Source organism: Podarcis filfolensis, assembly GCF_964270895.1.
Source record: "Podarcis filfolensis genome assembly, chromosome: 7".
Classification (NCBI taxonomy): domain Eukaryota; kingdom Metazoa; phylum Chordata; class Lepidosauria; order Squamata; family Lacertidae; genus Podarcis; species Podarcis filfolensis.
The window spans coordinates 61,716,189-61,737,777 of NC_139603.1; the positions used below are offsets into that span (position 1 = coordinate 61,716,189).

General features: G+C 41.3%; 1 protein-coding gene across 1 annotated transcript in view; it reads left to right on the plus strand.

The window, feature by feature from the left end:
- Positions 1–21,589, plus strand: part of STMN2 (stathmin 2) — a 31,232-nt gene that overhangs the window by 7,059 nt on the left and 2,584 nt on the right. Inside the window, exons 2-4 of the mRNA XM_083623476.1 lie at positions 15,507–15,602; positions 15,845–16,017; positions 20,838–21,029. Coding sequence (XP_083479602.1) covers positions 15,507–15,602; positions 15,845–16,017; positions 20,838–21,029 — 461 coding nt within the window. The remainder of the gene's footprint in view (positions 1–15,506; positions 15,603–15,844; positions 16,018–20,837; positions 21,030–21,589) is intronic.

Below are 21,589 nucleotides of genomic sequence, written 5' to 3' on the forward strand. Positions count from 1 at the left end.
AAAAAAATATACATTTATAATCTAACTATAAAACAAATTTCAGTAGTCGTAGTATTTATTAAATTTGCTAGTCACTTTATCTTACCCAAGGCAACCCAAAGCAACTTACAACAACAATAATAGTAATAAGCGAAGGGTTCAACATTCCTCACTATAACTCAGACTTCCATTCTTCGCATCTGATTAGGGCAGACAGATGATTAAAGACACAGGTCTATGACTATTCCTTTAGACCACCATATATCTCATAGGAATTATGTCAAACAAAAGCAAACTGGCAACAAATTAGTGAGGTTGTTGGAATGACCCATGCTGAAATCTGGAGACAGGCTGATTTGATCTGTGAAGCCAAAAATATTCTTGTTGTTGACTTTACCCAAAATGGCATCCAAGTTCTTTAGAAACACTACACTGAAAAGTTATGTATTCAAGGAAGAGAATATTTAGGCATCATAATACAATGTCCACAATCATAATCACAACCACATGTGGTCTTCCAGGTGTTGTTGGACTACACAGGATAGTGGCCCCTAGTCAACATTAAGTGGTAGCAGCTGTCCAGAGTTTCACACAAGTCTTTTTTTCTGTTGGTCAATGGCCCAAGGGACACCTCTGAAATTACAGATCAGGTCAACTAGCAATTGGACTGATCTACACTTTCAAAGCTCTTCTCCCATGGTTGCCATATCTCTTGCTCTCCTCCCTGCACCCCTCATGCCCACCTCTGCTAGAACGAGCTATGGCAGGCCACATCAGGCCCATGGCCTAGAGGTCATAGATAATGGGACATAAAATATGAACATGCATACTTGACCTTTAAAGCCCTAACCCTGTGGAACGTCCTCCCGTCAGATGTCAAGGCAATAAACAACTATCTGACTTTTAGAAGACATCTGAAGGCAGCCCTGTTTAGGGAAGTGTTTAACATTTGATGTTTTATTGTGCTTTATAATGCTTTTAATTCTGTTGGGAGCCGCCCAGAGTGGCTGGGGAAACCCAGCTAGATGGGCAGGGGTATAATAAATGTAATAATAATAATAATAATAATAATAATAATAATAATAATAATAATAGGCAACAATACCTATACCAAAGCACCTGCATTTCTCAAAATATGCAAAACCTCTGAACACAGTTGACTGTGGGTATGAGTGTGCATACTGTGAAAAGCAAAATGTCTTATTGTATCACTTCCAACTCTGAAAGCCGTTAACGCCCATCTCCAGACACTACTTTAGAGCCAAGTCACATAGTTCTACTTACACAAGCTTAATGTTAAACACTCTCACTTTATACGCTGTGCATGTAAGGGCTAGTATACCCATTTCTGCCTTGCCGCTTCAAGCTGAACTATGGACCTTTCTGAAGAACCATATTTTGCCTCATGTAGAATTATGATGATAAGCTTTTATGTCCTGCTCACATGACAGCCTGAAGTATATGCATGTTTCTAAGCCAGCCATTTTCAAAGCTGATAAGAATTTTTTTTGTTAGGATATCTTAGGGCAATCCGAAAACACAACCAGGATTTATTTTAATTTCACCCTGTGCCAATTTGTACATTTGATATTGATTGTGCAGCTGTGTCAGAACACAATAGAATTTGTGGGAGCAGAAAAGTGACATTAATAATTACTATTTTGAGTTTTGGAATAATATTTTCATGCAATATACTGAAAATGACATTTGAAGATTATGTCATATTATGAGGATTATTTTCTTAAAAATAAGTAGCTCTTTCAGTCATCTGGTTTTTTAATGGGACTATTAAATACAAGTGTATTTTTACTTGATCTATTCAGTTTAATTTGCAAAGACTGCTTTTAAAGGTTGTATTCCAATCAACCATCACTAAAACGGATTTCTGAGATAATTGTCATGGGAAGAACAAAACTAAAAGCAGAAAATTGTTAGGAACATATCAAAGACTTTAATGTGACTCAGATAAAAATGGCAGTGCTGTCCATGCCACACACCCAATTTCAGTAATTGTATATATAACAATTATCAATTTATTTTTAGCTGGTTGCAGTGTAAGTTTCCTTTTTTATCTAAAACACTCATATATATATTGTAATTGTCCTGAAGTATTTCAGTTAGGATGAGCGCTTGAGATGGATGAATCTGACAAAGAACTATTTAAACTTTAGGCTGCGTTAACAGGGTGATCCTATGTTCTCAGAAGTAAGGCCCACTTAATTAAATGTGACTAACTAGCCTATGTGTATCTACTGAGAAGGAAATATCACTAAATTCAGTGGGACACACTCCAGTGGAAAGGGTGCATTAGATTGCTCCCTATGCCTGCTAAGATACTTTCTTCCCCTCCTGCTTCCCTTCCTATTGGTGCTGCTTCAGTCTGTACCTTTCTTTTCTGCTCCTAGTGGTAATCAACCACTGTTTCCTTTGCTTAGGCTGAACAAATCTTGTGGGTGTGGGTGTTTTAAGAGTCTGGTCCATTAGGGCAAATGGGGCACTTCCCCACCAGTCTGCCCTCAGCCAAATCCTACCTGCCCACCTTCTTGCTTACTACCAATCGGGGAGTTGGGGCATGGCCCAACCTATCCGTTTCTTCCTCCTTACTGTTGTAGAACTCGACAGGGATTAGGATGGAGGAAAAGTTAGTTGGCTGTGCCTTGTCATTGTCTCTGGCTCCACCTTCTCTGGGGCTCCTTGCCTTCTGCCTTACATGTTTTGTTTTGTTTATTCATTAAATGTGTACGCTGCCCTCCATCCACAGTTCTCAGGGTTGTTCACAACATAAAAACACAATATAAAAGCACAAAATACATGATAAAAAATAAGAACAAAAAAAACACAAACGAATAATCACCGCTCTCTACCACCCTTACCTAATGGGCTCCAGCTACCAACAAATACCACTACAGTTTTGAAACATGGTGCCCAGTGCCCTGCTTACCACTTATGACTTTATTTATTGAAAAACATTTTACAAGTTCTTTTGAAGAGCTCAAGGCAACTTCTACCAAAGACAAAGTTATTGTCCAGACACTAATAGCAATAACAAAGGATACCTCAACACCGCCCCCCAAACCCCCCACTAAAAATTCATTACAGTACAGTAGACACATAACTGTAACCAAGAACCATCAGCAACAAGAGAAGACGATGTTTCTTTACATGCTTTATCTCAGAGGTGGCAAAAAAATATATGCAAGACAATGTCAAAGCATTAGACATGCCCATTCTAGTGTGGTCCTCATGTATCTGCCTAAGGATCTGTGCTACATGTAGCATCCATGCTACAGAATGGACCTCCATCTTCTAGGGGTCACCAACCTTTTGAGGCGAGCACATTTGGAGCAGGGGCCATGGGTGTCAGTCACAAAATGGCTGCTATGCGATGTCTGGCATAACACAAAATGGCTGCCACATCTAAAAGAGCAGAAAAAGAGGCAGAAACACAAAAGGATACAGGCATGCCTCCCCTATGTCATGCACTGTGGATTTTTGAGGGGATATTTACTGAGGCCTTTTGTAAGGGCCATAGGACATACTTGTAAATGCAGTGACTCCTTTCAATTTTTTACACTTCTCATGAGTGAGCATGTGAAGGATCATTACAAAACATGCAAGCTGGGACTTGGTATTCATATTACTATGGTATTCACAAGATATATTATCTGTGTTACTAATAGAAGACCTTACAAGCCTCCAGTAAATCACCAAAACAAATTAACCAGGTGAATAGAGGCTGTTAGTAGTAGCAGCAGGAGGAGATATGCAAGACTAATAAACATCCCAAAGCAGCAACTCAAAGATGTGGGTAGCCCAACTGAACATTCAACCAAATAGCCCTAATTTTAAGAAGTACTTAAAAATAGGTATTCAAAAATGTTTGCTTCATACAAAAGCAATTCTGGTTCTTCATTCACATTCTCTACAACACTATATCTCTATAGCATCATACCAGTTTACATCAGAAGTTCACCTAACTTTTAACATTGTGGGTTATATCCGGAGTTAGCTTCCAAGAACAGAAAGACTTCGTCCATTTCCAGAAGTGACCTAAACCCAGTGGAGACCAGTAATGTAGTAGCAAAGTTTAAAATGCAGGGTCCCTTCTTGATAAGTCACAGCCATGTCTCCTCAGAACCACACACACCACAGCCATGCCCCCTTTAAGATTATACAATAATCTTTAAATTCTACAATAATAATAATAATGGGTGCATCTCAGAGATCAATGCTGGGATCTCCATGTGTTGCCTTTCAGCTAGATCTGCTATTTTATGCATGCATACGTGGACAAATGATTTGGAGTGCTCCAGTACCTTATTTTGGACTGACTTTAGCCGCGTTTTCCTTGAATTTCCATTGTACATAATAGCATTTGCACACCATTCTCTTGAAACCAAAGCATCCTGTGTTTTCAATGTTCCTAAATGCTTAGTTTGGGGGCATGCAGAAAAACTCCTCCTTGGTGTTGTTCCCACTTGCCTCCTATAGAGTGATCCTAGGAGCCAATCCTCTGGCTGACCCATCTCCTTTCACTCTGATTAGCTCCAATCAGTAGCTTTTAAATACCTCACATTTCATGATGAATGGACAGCTCTTGGACATTGGAGACAGGGTCTCCGCTGGGACCCTGCTGCAAATATAGTAATGGGTCTTTGACTCACCAACCCCTCATGATCCTGGACCACTACACCTCTTGTGGAAACTCCACCTGAAACAAGGGGAAGGAAGTGATTTTGGCTGACTCATCCATCTCCCTCCAGCCAGCTTCCACATGGTTCCAGAAGGGCTCCTCCAATCCACTGAAACAGATATTTAGGGGCCGCAGGAGGGGAAAATCCACAAAAAATCAACTTCCCACCACTTCTTAACATGGGAGCAAATGAGACCTCAGGACTGAGTCCAGTAATAATATATAATAAGATTGTTGGTAATAGTTCAATCTCATGTTGACTAGACAGACTGACTAGTTAGCAGTACATATTTTGGAGACAGTTTTATATTCGCAAGGAATCAGCAAATTTCCTGTTTTCACTGCTTAAATTTTAAAATATGTGATTTCCAAAGGAATGTTTTGAATGGAGAATATTGCATCAAAATTTTAAGTGGTTTGGTATTGTTAGTACCTATTGGTTGTTTTGTTTTTGGAAGCTATCAAATAGAAAAAGCTGCCAACTCTCTAATACTAAATTCATTGCATTCTATTCAGCAGCATTGAGTACTGTCAAAAACTATTCCATGGCAACTAGCAACTACTGCCAGGTGCTAGATATCCTTGCATATTACTAAACCATAGACTTGTGTTTTTAAAACTATTGTACACCAGTTCCAAGATACTAAATATAATTGTGTGTCATCCATCAAGAACTCTCGAAAGCTAAATTAAGCCTACACAGCTTGGGATCGCTCCCTCCAAGCTAAATGCAGCCCTATAGCCCACCAGGGATTTGATCAACCCCCAGGTTCTGCTGCCTGCTTGGGAGCGTAAAAACACTGGGGTGGGGGTGGTGCTAAGCAACTGTCGAGCAGGCATATATTACATGGCAGGTGGGCTCCATTCAGCTTGCCTGGCCTCAAAATTGCACACAGACTGTATTTTTACTATTTCCCATCAGCTATCAAATACCAGCAGGAGCTTGATAACACCTCTTTTGCAAATCTTGTAGGAGCAATGGAGGTTTTCTATACCTCTGGTGAGACAGCGTATCTAGATGGGTCACAAATTGTGTTGCCCTGATTTAGGAGCTCTTGCGCAGAATTTAGTCAACATATTTTCTGTCTTGGGGCACTATTTTTAGGGATAACTTAGGCTTTATTAAGCTGTTTGGGCACAGGCTGGAGAAAGGATGTGGAAGGCTTTTCAGCCAAGGTTGCATTTCCTTTGGCTAACTTCCTGGGAGGGTATCACATGCTAGTGAGAGGCGGAGCCCAAGGCAAAAGTAAGTGGGTCACTGAATGTGAATTTTACCTTTGCACAATAGGCTGGTTTCCACCCATGCATGCACACACCTTTATCCTTCATCCAGGCAGGTAAAAGGCCTTATCAGATTTCAGGGACACATTCCAGTCAGGCAAAAACACTTGAGCAGAAGGTGCAGCAGGGCTGGTTGTGGGGAAGTGTGGGCTGGGAAGGGCAGACAGAGAGACTTGGCCACCCAGTCTGAGGTACCTGGTCTCTGGGTTAGAGTAAAGTAAGTTGAAGTATTAATTAACTCCAAAATGTGGCAAATTTCTACTGTGAATTCCTTTGTGATCCTTTGAATGGACATCTACCACCTTGGCTCTATTCAGAATTAGTTCAATATTTATGAACATTCTCTGCAAATTCTTAGAAAGTCCTTTAATTCATACAGCTGACAAATGCAAAATGGTGCTTCTTTGAGAATCCACTGCCAAGCAGTGTAGACTCTGGCCCCAAATATCTGAAAGACCACCTCCTTCTCTAAAGACCCTCTTGGGTGCTGAGATTGGCAGATGGGGCCCTCTTGGTAGCTCCTCCACCCTCAGAGGTTTGGGATGGTGGCCTGGGAATGGGCATTCTCTGTGGTGGCCCCTAAGCTGTGGAATTCCCTCCCCACAGAACTGAGTCTGGCACCTTCATTATACAGCTTCCAGAGAATGCTGAAAACACACCTCTTTTCTCTGGTTTTTGAATCCTGGGGGTATATATTTTTAGGGCCCATCTTATTTTTTGTGGTTGTAAATTGTTTAAAACTTTTTTTTAATATTGTGTTTTAAGGTTGTAACAGAAGCCCTGGGGACATTACACTCTAGATAAATTTGTACAATGATGACCTACTTAATTATGGGCACTGGTGATGTCTTTACCTCAAGCCAGTTTAAGAGTCTTTCCCTCTCTTCAGTGAACCCTGGGGGCTCTAGTCCTAAGGCAGGAACTAGGAATCTCTAACAGGGAATTATCAGCATCTTCACTAAACTACAATACCTAGGATTCTTTGAGAAAAGCCATGGAGACAGTTGAAGGGATAAGCTTGCAGTGTAAAAATGCCAGCTGTATTCCATGCTGATTGTCATCAAGATAACATATGCAAATTCATGCTGATATGCCAGCAAGAGGGTCTCGGCAAACAGTTGCTTTCATGCATTGCATTTGTTTGCTTCTAATTGATTCACTTGCAGTTGTTTTGTAATTGTATGTGTTCTACGTTTCTATGTACCGTATTTACCAATTTCTGATTAAAATGTAGCACACATTTGAAGTCAGCCTACCACAGGCTACAGTTAACATATCATAGCCTTAGGAGAACAGCCCCCGTGCTTCTCTGTTTAAATAACAGATGAGATGCTTAGTGTTAATAAGATGTAAATCACTTGCCTAGTCTGCAGCCAACACCTTTACATACATTCAATTCTATCCCATGTACTGTATCTTCAAGAAATTCAGGTATCGGTCGGTACCTGAGAGTAAAAAAAGGCATTGACAAGAATGAACTTCTTTGAGAACTATGGATCCTTCTTCCAATTAGCACAGGGTAGTACCTATCGTGACAACAACTCTACAATGCAGATTAGGCTGACAGGGTAACTGGACAAATGTAACCAAGTGAAAGCTTCCCAAGCAAGGTAGTCAGTTTCCAGACTTGTGGAGCAGCCACCAAACAAGGCTCCTCTGTGCTCCCTTGTGTTGGTGTGGACTTGGACTTGTTCATAAAGAGCTTGCCTGATGTCTGAGACTACAAGTATCAACTATCTTCTCCAGTCTCTTGGACAGCTTTCATCCTGACATTTAGAAATGGATAATGAACAACAGTTTGCTTCCAGTATTCTCAAAATAGCCTAAGAAGAGTGCCTAGTCCAGTATTCTGGTTTCCAGAAATTTGCAACCAGAATGCCTCAGGGGATTATGAAAATAAAGGCCATCAACTCAGTATCCTTGTTGTTCATTCCTACCATCAGAGGTTGACCACCTTTTGAAATTTCTGCTGCTTTTCAATCCTTGATTGCTGCATAGTTGCCTTGCTGATTTAAGAAGCAGCTTGAGTCCTTTGCTAGCATTCACTTCAGTCACAAAAGGACAACCATGCAAGGAAGGGAAGAGGCAGCCCTGCAAGCTCTGCCCCACTTATGCTGCATCACATCTGCGTTGAAGGACATTCTTCCAAAGTGAGGAGGCTCTTCCTCTTGTGGAAACTCCCTGCATGATTTAGAATCCTGTTTTAATCTCACTATGAATCCAAGTCACACCTATAACTCTATAGGCAGAGGAGGCTCCTGATTTCAGAAGAATGACCTTCAAGGGAAGGTCATGTGCTGGAGAACATGACATAGGATAAACCCTGCAGCTGGATCAGACCAAGGACCCATCTAGCTCAACACTCACTTCTCACAATGGCCAACCAGATGCCATTGGAGAGCCCATAAGCAGAACGTGAGCTGAAGAACACTCACCTCCCCACCTGCAATCTTCAGCAACTGATGCTTAAGAACCATGCTATATCTGCCAGCATAGGGAGCAAGAAGGCTTGCCAAATGCATGATTTATTTATATATTTTATTTGTGAATCATTTCCCATGAGGCATCTTGAAGCAATTTGCAATATCATTGTAAAGCAATTTACAAGATAATTATGTATTTGCCAACAGGATTCCTTGCCGGCCCTGCACCATAAGGTCCCAGGGCAGGTTATAAAAATACAATATTCATTGCATAAGTGAATTGAATGCCTGAACAGGCTTTTGGTGCCCCCGGGGGCAAGGGCAGCTCAGACTTACAGTCGTTTTAGCTTTTTTTGCTCTTTAGGTGGCTTGACTGAAATGTAAGTAAATTCATTGTTTAAAGGATGCTTGCACACATTTGATCCCCTCCTCCCTTTTTTAAAATTGATATATATCTGGATGCAAATGCTAGGCAGCAGAGTCATATCCACTCTCAGTCACATCAAAAGCCAGTGCAAGAGCCCTTGCTTTCCTCTGGTGGAAAATAAAAGGCACAATTAAAATTTCATTTTGCATTAGTGTTTGCATTCGCTCAGCAAAACCGACACATTAACTCATGTTTGAGAAGCGAACATAACAATAATGAGACTAGGAATGGATTCTCTGTAGCTTGTTCAAACAGAACTGCAGGAATGAAGATACTGTAAAATGGCAATTTCAAGCCTTCAGGGATATTATTACCTTTTGGCATCAGTAAGCAAGCAATATTGGTATTACCTTAATATATACCTCAGGATCAAATCCTGTAAGTGCAGCACAAATAATTCAGCTTGGCAAGGGGTCAACATGGAAATGACAGAATGGCATATCAATCAGATCTCTATCCAGTGGTTTTTTAGGCATCCAAAAGAAGAAGTACAATGCCCATATACCTGTGCTTATTTTTTGCAACCTTATAAGCATCATAAATCCAGTCCCTTATCTATTCATTGTTAAGCACCCACCTGATCACTATGGCTTCTTTGGTCATTGTTTTCTCAACGGACACATACAAATTTCTGTTTTGAAGATTCATGCTGAGCAGTGCAAGAGAGCCATGGTGCAAGGATAAATTTCTGGCAGTGGTGATGATCTTCTATCTGGCCCATGGACCAAATTAGGCTAGCCAGGCCTCCCCATGTGGCCTGCAAGACCATTTTGGCCAAGCCACACCCACATGCTTGACATGGGGTGTATAAAGATGTGGCTCAACTGAAAAGGGGATTTGCAAGCACCACAAATCATCTGATTGTCAGTGCCTGCAAAGCAGCATTCCACTTCCCCACACGATTTGATTTCAAACCACACAGGCAATTGAAAACTGGTCACCTGGTTTCACTGTGATGTCAAGTCACTGACAGATGGGCAGCCCCACTCACTTGTCAAACGGCCCATGTGAGGTGGGGGAGTTAAGAGTCTAGTCTGTTAGCCAAATGCAGTTTCCCACCCCTAGCCTATTTAGAGTATTTGGAGTCCTGATGATAGCTATGTTTAGGTTGTCCAGCTAGCTGGGAGGTAACTAAACAGTCAGAATGTTTGGGCAGATGGACCTTACAGCAAAGATATGTGCAGATTAGCATGTTGCTCAACAACTCGGCAGGAGCCTAAAGAGAGTTTATATGCTGTGGCACGCTCCTTGCTTCAACTTAATGGAAATGATAGACTACTAATTGACTTCAGGACAGTACATCTTCACACAGTGCATAGTTAAACCATGGAACTCACTCCCACAGAAAGCAGTGATTGATGACAACCAACTTAGATGGCTTTAAGACTGGTATGACAGATGACACCTGTAGCATCAATTTGAGTTCTCCCAGATTCTCGTATTCTCAAACGCCAGCTCCCTCGGCCTGAAAAGCAAGATGAACTCCGCACCCCATAGTCGCCTTTGACTGGACTTAACCATCCAGGGGGCCTTTACATTTTACCTATTTCCAGTCAGCTCTCCACATTTCTGCAGCAATCAGCATTTAAAAAAAATATTCAATGCTTTTTGTATGCAGCTTTGACTAACATACATATTTTGCAAGTGGTTTTCCCTAACGTAGTGCATACTATAAGAATGCTTTGCATTTCCACAACAGTCTGCAGCATGTAGATTGGTTGTGAGCCTGACTAATTCATCTTAGATTTATGTGAATCCACCTATAATAGTGAAAGTCAGTTGATTTTTAGCACTCACGTTGGCTCTGGAGCCCAATCTACACTATACATTTAAAGCAGTATCATACCACTTTAAACAATCATGGCTTCCCCACCAAAAATCCTAGGCACTGTAGTTTGTTAAGAGTGCAGAGCTCTGTTAGTAGAGCCCTATTTCCCTCACAGAGCTACAGCTCCCAGAGTGGTTTTACAATTAATCTCTCTTCTCTTCTTAAAGTACTATGATACTGCTTTAAATGTATTGTACAGATGGGTCCTCATTACATTCTTCTTTATCCCTGCTTTCTATGGTCAAAAGTATGGAAGACAAGTAGTGACTGAAGTGAAATATCCACCCCTGAATTATTGGGAAATAGACACTCACATGTCTCTGGTACTCTGATTTCGTTCTTCTACATGGCAGAAAATTAACCTTGAGAAGAATGGCTATTCCATGTAGCCTTCTACTCCACAGTCTACTATATGTGCTAATTCCACATACCATTCTTTGAGATTACATGTGGTCCCAGGGTTAATGACTTGCCTTTGGATCATAGAATCGTAGAAGAGTTGGAAGGGACCCTGAAGGCCACAGTGACATGAAGGTTCAAACCCCACTTCTGTTACTAACTTATTATGCACCCATGAGCAAGTTGTGTCAAAAGGCCTAAGGCTGCAATCCGCAACACTTTCCTGAAAGCAAGACCCATTGAACTCCATGGGAATTGACTTCTTAGTATAAAAATGCATGGCCAGTTTCCTACTTGTGTTGTTGGATGAATTGTGGCCTACTTCACGGTGTCGATCAGGGGTGGGGAACTGAAGGGCTGGATTTGAACAAGGCCAACCCTCCAAGAGTCCAATTCCACAGGACCCAAGGTAGAAGTGGGTGTGGCTAAAGTACATGGGGCTAAAGACAAAGGGAGAATAACAATAAAAGAAGAAATGAAATGAAAAATTTAAATCACGCCTCTGAAAGAAGTGGGAGGGAGTGTCGCTAGCAACCAGGAAGTCTACTGACATCTACTGGAAGGAAATCAAGTCTCAGAAGAAGAAGAAAAGAATATAGTAGTACAGGTTTGATACACCAAGTTAGTCCATTCCCCTGCCAAAAGCAGCAGGGACATGGGTGGAGGAAAGGCACCAAAACCAACCAGCACCTCAATTTCATCCAGATTCAAGGTGCTAAATGAACTGTCAAGCCCCAGCTGCAATCAGGAGCACACTGCATGAGCCGTGGGATGTTCCCTAATGCTCTAGGTGCAGGTGACATTAGGTGATGCTGGATGATTGACAGTTGTGGGAGGGCTGGAGGGTTCCTACTGCTGGTGCAGACAAATAAAAGAACATACATGTTAACTCAATCAGTCGTTAACAAAAGGGGGGGAAACACAGTGCTTAACATCACTTCCCTTTGTGACCATTGCCTATTACTATTTTTAACAGTAGTTGTATTTTAACTGTCAGTCAAAGCAGTCTTAGCAATCTAACCAAATAGTAGATACAGCAATGTTTTAAAAACTAGGGGAGGAAATATGAGGCTAATGCCTAGTTCTAGGATTTCTATTAATGTAATTTTTCCATAACCATTTATTCATTGTGGTTGATCAGAAGCGTGAAACTCCACATTGCGAATCACAAAGGGAACCAAATTAAGAAAGCTGCCCAGCAAATCTGTGTCAGTTTGACACTGAAAGAAAAATGCAGGCTTTACGCCGGCAGCATATTTAATACAAACCCAAAAGGCACACGGCATAGCTGAATCATTTAACCTTCAGAATTCGAGAAACTGCTTTTGCCAATGGAATGACCGAGGGATCAATGTAAATGCAGTTATGATGCACTAAAGGAAATACGACCCTCGCGTGGCCTGCATTTCATGCTCCATCTAATTTGAACCTCCTGCCTCTGCCTCTTGTGGCGTCTCTCCCAAAGCAGAAAATGAAATTGGATTCAGGGTCGGGAACTCAAATGCATCCTGAAAGCCTGCCTAAGCAGCAAAAGGCTCTGCAACAGACAGCAAGGTGGGGCTGAGCCAGATTATGGTTTCCCCTTTGAGCCCACTCACCGCAAAGGAATCAGCTGTGCCTGTATCTGTGTCAGCAGGTTCCAGAAACCCTCTTGGTTGAGAGATTTTGTGAGTGATCTGTGAGTTTGCTTGGGCTCTGGGTGAGAGGTGGGAGGGTGAGAGGTGCTGAGAGTGCCGAATAAGGATTTTTATACCTTTTGTAACGTGCTGCTGTTTTGTTTTCTGTACGCTGCTTAGATATATTTTATGAATTAAGTGGTGCAGATGTCTATATAAAATACATAAATAAGGCGGCCAAAGGGCGTTTTGTCTTTTGTCTCCAAATCATCCCTCCAGTGGTCTGCACTTTGTACCCTTCCTGAGATGTCTGTGCTTCCTGAAAACCCCATGACATCCTCAGCTGGGCTTTCTAGGAAGCTCAGAAAGATTGGGAGGCTGCCTACTCCTTGCCTGACAGCTGTTTGACATTTTCCTTTTAAAGAAATCTGCATGGAAAGACTTGGCTAAAAATTACAAGGAAGATGAAATTGAAATTGGTGAGTGCACACTCACAGGTGCTCAGTAGACAGCCTCCCCATGTTCCAGTTAAAGCTCTGAATGAACCTCTCCCATGTGGCTCTGAGTGGTGATGTTTTTTATGAAATGGAGAGAGAATGTACAGTATTTTGAAGCAAAACAATGAAGCATAGAGGGGCCTGCTCACTCTGCTTTTATGATCACAGAATCCACAGCAATATGCAAATTATGCTTTTCTTCCCTCCCTACATTAAAGTTGATCAGGCCATAGATGATAGATAGATAGAAGATAGATAGATAGATAGATAGATAGATAGATAGATAGATGATAGATAGATAGATGATTAGATAGATAGATGATAGATAGATAGATAGATAGATAGATAGATGATATATAATAGATAGATAGATGATAGATAGATAGATGATAGATGATATAGGATAAAATTTGTGCACAGATATCCAGTGTGTTTATTTTACTGGGCCTTCTACAGGCATAGCAGTGTTTGTCCATGCATCCATCTCTGTAGGAAAAAAATAATCTGTAACCTCACTAAAAGCATTTCAATTCTATTTTATAATCTCAGGTCCAAACTATGTTAAATGTGTAGCTTGACATTGCATGATTCTTTTTTAAATTTTTAATAGCAGCTTCTGGGAAGGGAGTTGAGCAAGATTGGACTGCAGTGAGTGAAACAAGCCAACTTCAAAGAATGGATTATAAAGTTGGCTTGTTTCAACAATCCATAGTTCATATTAGCTGCAGTTTAGAAGCAAAGGTCTCTGAGTTTCTAGGTGCCATTCTAATGGAGAGAAAAGGAAGGGTATGCAGAATCAAGGGTTACCACTGCCATAATAAACTGTAGTTTCTTGTGACATGCAGATGTAGCCACAGTACAGTTTCGCTGTGAGGTTCTTCCAAAGTTACCTCCTACTGAGATTTCTCTGATGGGATTGTTTACATCCCATTCAGCTGCTACTTAGTTTTTAAAAGAATCACACAAATCCAGACTATACACCTGCAGTTTGGCCCCCAGACCGTATGAAATAATAATAATAATACATTCAAAACTAAACAAGGCAATCTCAGTTGTTAGCTAAAATTTATATTTAGATCTATGGTGTGTTTCATGCAGCATTATTTAAATGAAGTGCATTGTTATGCAGTTCATTCCTCAGATGTTTTGCATGCCACTCACAGTTTACTATATTTTGCTCAAAGCCCTAGATTCAAAGAACTATGGACTTTGGACCTGCATTCAAACTCCCCATGTCATTTTGCAGACCTATTTTGACACTGACAGGAGTTTGTGACATGGCAGTGAGGTAGGGGATTGATGAGAATGCCACTCAAAGAGGGGGGGCGATACTGAAAGTAGGTTTTGGAATCCCAGCCAAATTATATCCTATTTGCAATCTTGCTGAGAAACATGCAGGTTAAATGTTGATGTACTTGCTACATATATGAGACAGACAATTCAAGGCTAGAAGTAACCTCTTTGTGAGTTTTCTTTGCATTCACATAAGCTGGACCTTGGAGGGGAGGTCTCAGTACTTGAATAGTTGGCACTGTGGTGCTGGATCCTGGCTTCATAAATGCAGATTGGCATACATTATATGTTCCAATATTTCTCCCCTCTCCACAGCAGAGAACTGGCCAATAAGAGCCATCAGAAACACCTGTGCATAGATGCCAACTCCATACGGCTGAAGTGTCTTCAGACCACCCACCCCCAAAGTCTATTGGGGCTGAGCACCCCCCCACCCCCATCTTGAAGGGCTGGGCTTCATGGTGGTGGGCCTCACCAGGCCTCATTGCAGCAGCAGGCCTCACTAGTCCTCACATCACATATCACATATTTGCATGACAGCACACTGTGCATCATGTGTGTGACATCACACACGCATAACAGTTCCTCTCCCCCCCCCATATTGGGCGGAACTCAGTTTCTGAACCTATGTGAGAGCCTTGGGGAAGGAGAGGCTGAAGCAAGACTTAAATCCTCAGTGCCCTTGGTGGAGAGACTTTATTCTTTCACTTCTCATTGGAAATAAACAGTTATCAGTCTTTAACTGCCCATAAGTGAAAGATGATCCCTGATGGGTGAGGAAAAAAGGCAGAAACTGCAGCCTTAGTCATATTTACTGCTACTGGCATGATGAGTGTGTGTGTGTGTGTATGTATGAGAAAGATCAAAGATTCTTCAATGCATAAGAAATTATTTTAAAAAGCCACCATTTATGAGAAATCTTTCATCTTCTTAGATATTTTTACAAAGTTTTAGTTGAGCAATTCATTTTGCAGCTCTACCAGCAACACTAATTGCCATTTAAATTAAACATTCTGTAAGACAGGAATCAGGAGAGGTGAAACAGATTAATACAGTCTCTTTCATTTCAGCCTACAAGGAAAAGATGAAGGAGCTGTCGATGCTTTCTTTGATCTGCTCCTGTTTTTACCCTGAACCTCGAAACCTGAACATATACACATATGATGGTAAGTAACTTTCAGTGGATATTCTTTGGTTTAGCAAAGGATTCCTTGGGCTGCCTTTTATAAGGGGTGCTACCCCACCCTTATATAGTGTGTGTGTGTGTGTGTGTGTGTGTGTGTGTGTGTGTGTGTGTTCTAATGTCTGTGGCAGCCCAAGAAGCCATCTGCATTATCTGTTGCCATTGCTCTTTTATCACAATACTAGCACAATATTGGGTTGAAATGTTTTAACTTTTCCTTTACAGACATGGAAGTGAAACAGATCAACAAGCGTGCCTCTGGCCAAGCTTTTGAGCTGATCCTGAAGCCACCTTCTCCAGTCTCAGAAGCACCACGGACTTTAGCCTCTCCAAAGAAGAAAGATCTGTCCCTTGGAGAGATCCAGAAAAAGCTGGAAGCTGCAGAGGAGAGGAGAAAGGTATCTAGCCACTTACTTCACGGTCAAAACATGTAACTGGGAGGAGGAGAAGGGATCCATTCAAGTTAATCTACTTGCAATCCATGTTATTATTGGCACCAAAAATGGTGAAGGAGCACTTGCAAGTTATACATTGCAAAAATGTTGTTGTTGTTGTTGTTGTTGTTCTTCTTCTTCTTCTTCTTCTCCTTCTCCTTCTCCTCCTCCTCCTCCTCCTCCTCCTCCTCCTCCTCCTCCTCCTTCTTCTTCTTCTCCTCCTCCTCCTCCTCCTTCTCCTCCTCCTCCTCCTCCTCCTCCTCCTCTTCCTCCTCCTCCTCCGCCTCCTCCTTGTAGTACATTCCAAATAGGAAGCTGCCTTATACTGAGTCAGAACATTGTTCTATTTATGCTAATTCTAAGTGGCTTTCCAGAGTTTCTGGCAAGGGTCTCCCTCGGCCCTACCTGGAGATGCTGGGAATTGAAACTGTGAGGAAAGATGCAATTCTTCATTGCTTTCCTTAACACACAGTGCTCCACGTTGAATCAATGAGCTGCTTCATTTGCAGAAATCTATGGTCTGTGTCTGAAAGCAGATGGAACTGTCACTTAAGAATAACCAACCATATGACTGTTTCAGTGCTGAGCGGACATGGCTCAGTGATACATGCTTTGCATGTAAAGTATCCCAGGTTCAAAACCCAGCATCATCCAGGTAGGGCTAGGAGAAGACCCCACCCTAAAATCCCAGGCAATACTGAGCTAGATGGACCATAATCTGATTTAGCATGACTGCTTGCTGAGAACATTTCCAGTTGTTGCAGCATGAAAAGGGGCCTGAGCTGATGCTAACATTAAGTTCTACCATGGCACATTCATTTCTGCAAACAGGCATCTTAAACCCCTCTGGATTTCTGTAACCTAGTTAAGATATGTTCTTCAAAGGTACAAGCTCTCTTAAAAGTCTTGTGACACTTTTAAGACTAGCAGATTTATTGTGGCATAAGCTTTTTGTAGACCAGAGCCCACAGCGTCAGAAAACATATGGTAAATCTATTTGTGTCCAAGACTCCCATGGGATTCCTAGTTGTTTTGAGTTCTTACACTGTCCCCCAAAGGCAGGAGTGGGAAACAACACTTCAAAATGAAGTTAGACACATAGGAGAGCTAATATTGTGTATGTGTGTGTACTATTGCTGTTACTGCTACTACTATGCTTTAAACAATTTAAATGTCACCTAACTGCAATAGTCTCTAAGTGGTATACAGGAAATACAATTCAGAAAAGGTAAAAATCAGTCCCTACACGTTCAAGAAATCGATAGATCACTTGCTTTTTCACACATCCCAATCTTGTACCTAGTTTCTCATTCACATTCCTCCCCACTCAGATCAATAGCACTCACCTGTGTACAATTGGTATCAAGTTTACACCTGAAGACTACAGGCTTGCTAGCAGGTTACACTGAGCACAGTTGCAAGCCGTCTCCACACAAGTACAAATGGTTGTTTGGAAGAATATGCGCTTGTTGATTTGGACGGCTCCACTGTTGTGTACACAGACTGCACACTCAAACTATACAAGTGAATAACTGTACAAGTGTACAGCTCAACTTTTTGTGTATACATATTGTTCACTTGTTAAATGTAGTGTGTGAACTCCCTGTCATGATACCCATAAACTATTTCAGATGTCATGATAACCATGGCTTATTTCCCCTGCCATTTCCACCTCTGTCACAATTAGCTACAGTTTAGCTTGTCATCTAAACCCTGAATAGAAGCTATGGTGGTGCTATGTGGTTGGCTGTATCATTATTAGCACCAGTGCCTGTAGTAGTATTTATATTATTTCACATCCACCCCTCTCATTTTCAAGAACCACAAATAAAATCCATCCAAATATATGGTCCCCAATGCACTAAAGAAATGTATCTGAATATCAGTGAAAGACAGAATTCATGCCATAGCATCTATTACCCAGTCCTTCCCCAACTGTGTCCTCCAAAAATTTTGGATAGCTGTGGCTGATGGGAGTTATAGTCCAAAAAATCTGGAGGGGATCACATTGGGGAAAGTTTCTATAACCACTGGACTCAAAATACTTAGCTGTTAAACCAGCTTCCGAGGTTTTAAAAGCAAAGATTGAGTTGTACAGTAGGATGTTCCTTAGCCAGAACATTAATATGAATTATATTCCAAAGGGATTCATATTCTTAGTAGCTTTTGGATTATGGTGCAGAAATTACATGTGATCCTATTAATGGATTTGCATTTGTGTGAAAGGTAATTGGGAAGCCCCTGCTGTTTAACATTCCATAGAATTGGGGATAATGTTCACCCTTTTAAGCATTCATGCTGTCAGCTGCTCAGTGGCCATCTTTTGCTTGTTAATATCACTCACCATAATGACTATATGCAAAAGAAGCTTCCACCTAATCATCAGCAAAATCTTCTCTGTTACAGCAGATGGGAAATGCCATCCAATTTCCTTTTCTAGTCTGTGAATGCGGAAGCTAAATAAACCTTTATTTTGAACCTTTATTTTAAAACAAGCCAGTGGGAAGGGGAGGTGTATGCCTCCTCCTTTGCTTCTTACTTAAATATACTAGAAGACTGTTCATGATCTCCTTTTCTGGTAGGTTCAGGGTTCTCAATGCAAAACAAGCATCTCTGCCCATGACCCGCTCTCTCAAAGTTTGTGTTTAATCTTAGAATTTATTGAGCTCAGATAGAGAATACAAACTTGCCCCACTATATAGTTACATGTACAGCTATGCTCAGATTCTTTTTGACTGTGGGGAAGAATACTTTGGGACTAGTTTAGGAGCTATTCCTGACTCTGCAATTGATCTGCCTGGCCCAAGCCTCTAGTAAATTCAACAGTGTGGTGTGTTAGCTCAGTTATGTGAGCAGCTCAGATCTTTCTGAGATCTTCTGAAGTGGAAATTGGCCCCTCGCAGTCTGAACCCATATTAAATCATTAATACAAGCAAGATAACACACACACACACCAGTCTTAAAAACCACTAAGCATGTGGTAGTTGATGGAAATCACTGCACATATTAGTTCTCTCCTCCTGGTGAGCTGACTGTATTCATTTCACATACCATGTGCAGGATTTTATTGTTTTCCTGCCATATTTAATGAGCAAACTAGACAAGACAGCAGGAGATATAAAACTGGAACTGGTAAGTGAGAGTAAATGCAATTATCATGGAGCGGGGAGATACAGTAACTGTATGCTTCCCCTGAAGGGCAAATAACAGCTCTAGGAAGGATATGAATTGTAATAAGTGCATGAGGGAAAGGGTTAACTCTTCTCCCTCCAGTGCCATATTCCCATTATCTTTCTCCTTTTGAAAAACTGTAGGGGATTTAATCATGGACTTCTCACTGCCTTATATCACTGGAACCCAATTCACATTCAGAGTAGTTAATGGCGATGTGTGTGTGTGTGTGTGTGTAAATACACAACTGAAGTGGTGTGTACACCAGGTGTGAGGAACCTTGGGCCTGCCAGATGTTGCTGAACTACACTTCCCATCAGTCCTAGCAAACATGGCCAATAATCAAGGCTGATGGGAATTGTAGTCCAGCGATTTCTGAGGAGCCAAAGGTTCCCAACCAGATGTCATCATCTGACACCAGTTCACAGGTTGTGTGAATCATCCCCCAGCTGACAGTAAAGGCCAGCTTCAGGACGCAAAATAACCTTGAGAATTTGGGTCATCCCCGTATGCTCCCTTTAAATATTTAATCAATATTTAGATGAATAAAGTTAAATATGGAAAGTAAGAGAGATTTTAAAGTTTTGTCCACCCGTTCAAAACAATCCAAACAGTAATGTAATAATACCTGTATTAAGGAGGAAAGCCAACAGTTAACTTCAATGGTGAAGGGATTGCCTTTTTGCTTAACAACATGCAGCAGTAAGAAGAGTCTTATAAAACTCAAAAGCTAGCTCTTTGTTTCTGTAACTTTTAGTGGGCAGTAATCAAGACAGTATGCTACCGCTAAAGTATCCAAGGGTTATAAACACATTCCAGCTCTTTAGTTAAGAAAAAATACTTTCGGTAACTCCTTGGGTTTGAAGCCAGATTAAACAACAAAACATTTGGGGCATTTTGAAATCGTGAATTCCGTAGGATATGGAGGAAATGTTAACTCCTGAGACAATCTGCAATCAAGTAAACAAATATACTGTGAAATACATAACTTGAGTGAAATACAAAATGCACAGTCTGTGATCTAGCAGTGGCTCCCACCAGAGGAAGACATTTCTGTTGATTTCTCTGCCTTCTGACAGCTCCCTTTGCCCCTTCCCAAAATAATGTACTCCAGAGGATAGGTGAATCCGCTGAAACGATATAAGATGTGGTGCTAGACTGCAGAAGGAAGGGGGAGTTGGTGCATCAGAAGCATTACTCCCAATCAAAATGTAGTTTTTAAAGCAGCCCATAAAATTTGCCTACAATCCCATAGAACAACAAAAATAGAATAGCAGAATATTTGGAGGAGGTTCTGTTAGTAAGAGTGCTACTCAGGGATTCATGTTTGTCAGATGCTCTCAAAAATTTTCAGACATTTTTATTGGCATTTCAGACCAGAGGTGGGAGACCTCTGACCACATACCATTGGACTACAACTCCCATAATCCCTTATTACCCATGCCAGCTGTGGTTGATGGGAGTTGGAGTCCAACAGCATCTGGAAGGCCACACAGCTTCACCATCCTTGCTTTAGACAAACTGAAGTTCACACATTATCTTTCCAACCTTGGCTGAATGCTTTTCAAACAAACTATCCCCTTGGGTCTCTTTCTTTCGCCTTCCTTTCACAGTCCCAGGAGGCTGTGGTGCTGAAACAACTGGCGGAAAAGAGAGAGCATGAACGAGAAGTCCTTCAGAAGGCTTTGGAGGAGAACAATAACTTCAGCAAAATGGCAGAGGAAAAACTGATACTGAAAATGGAACAGATCAAAGAAAACCGTGAAGCTAACTTAGCTGCTCTTATTGAACGCCTCCAGGAGAAGGTAACCAGGCTGAGATTATTTTAGGAGGGGGGAAGTGGTCATCTGTATTTCAATATGCATGATGGGCATTGTAGTCCAAAACATCTGGACTGAATTCATGTGACAGTTTACTCCATTTCCCCAGTGTTTCCCTAGCTATTAATTTCTGCATGGATTTGAACGTTCACATGACGTAAAAGACACTTCTAGAAAACTAAGGGAATATAGTGCATGCTTAGTGCTGATTTCCATGTTATTTGATTCCAGAAAAAATCCATTTGCAGCCCCCTAAACCCAGAAAATCAGGGGAGTAAAGTGATGTAATTTGAGGTAGTTTGCCAGCATACAGTTCTTTCCTGCTGTATTCATGGGGGGAATCATGCAGGAATAGAAGATGTATGTGCAAAAAGTGCAGGGTAGCATTTGTTGTCATGTCAAACCACACGCACTGGTGTGAATAAAATTTAGCACAACATGCCAGTTTTATCACTTAAAAAGCCACAGTTCCATAATGCATCAGGTACTGCAGTGCAAAAGGAACGTCAGAAAATGGGACAGAAGTGCAGAGTATTATAATTAGA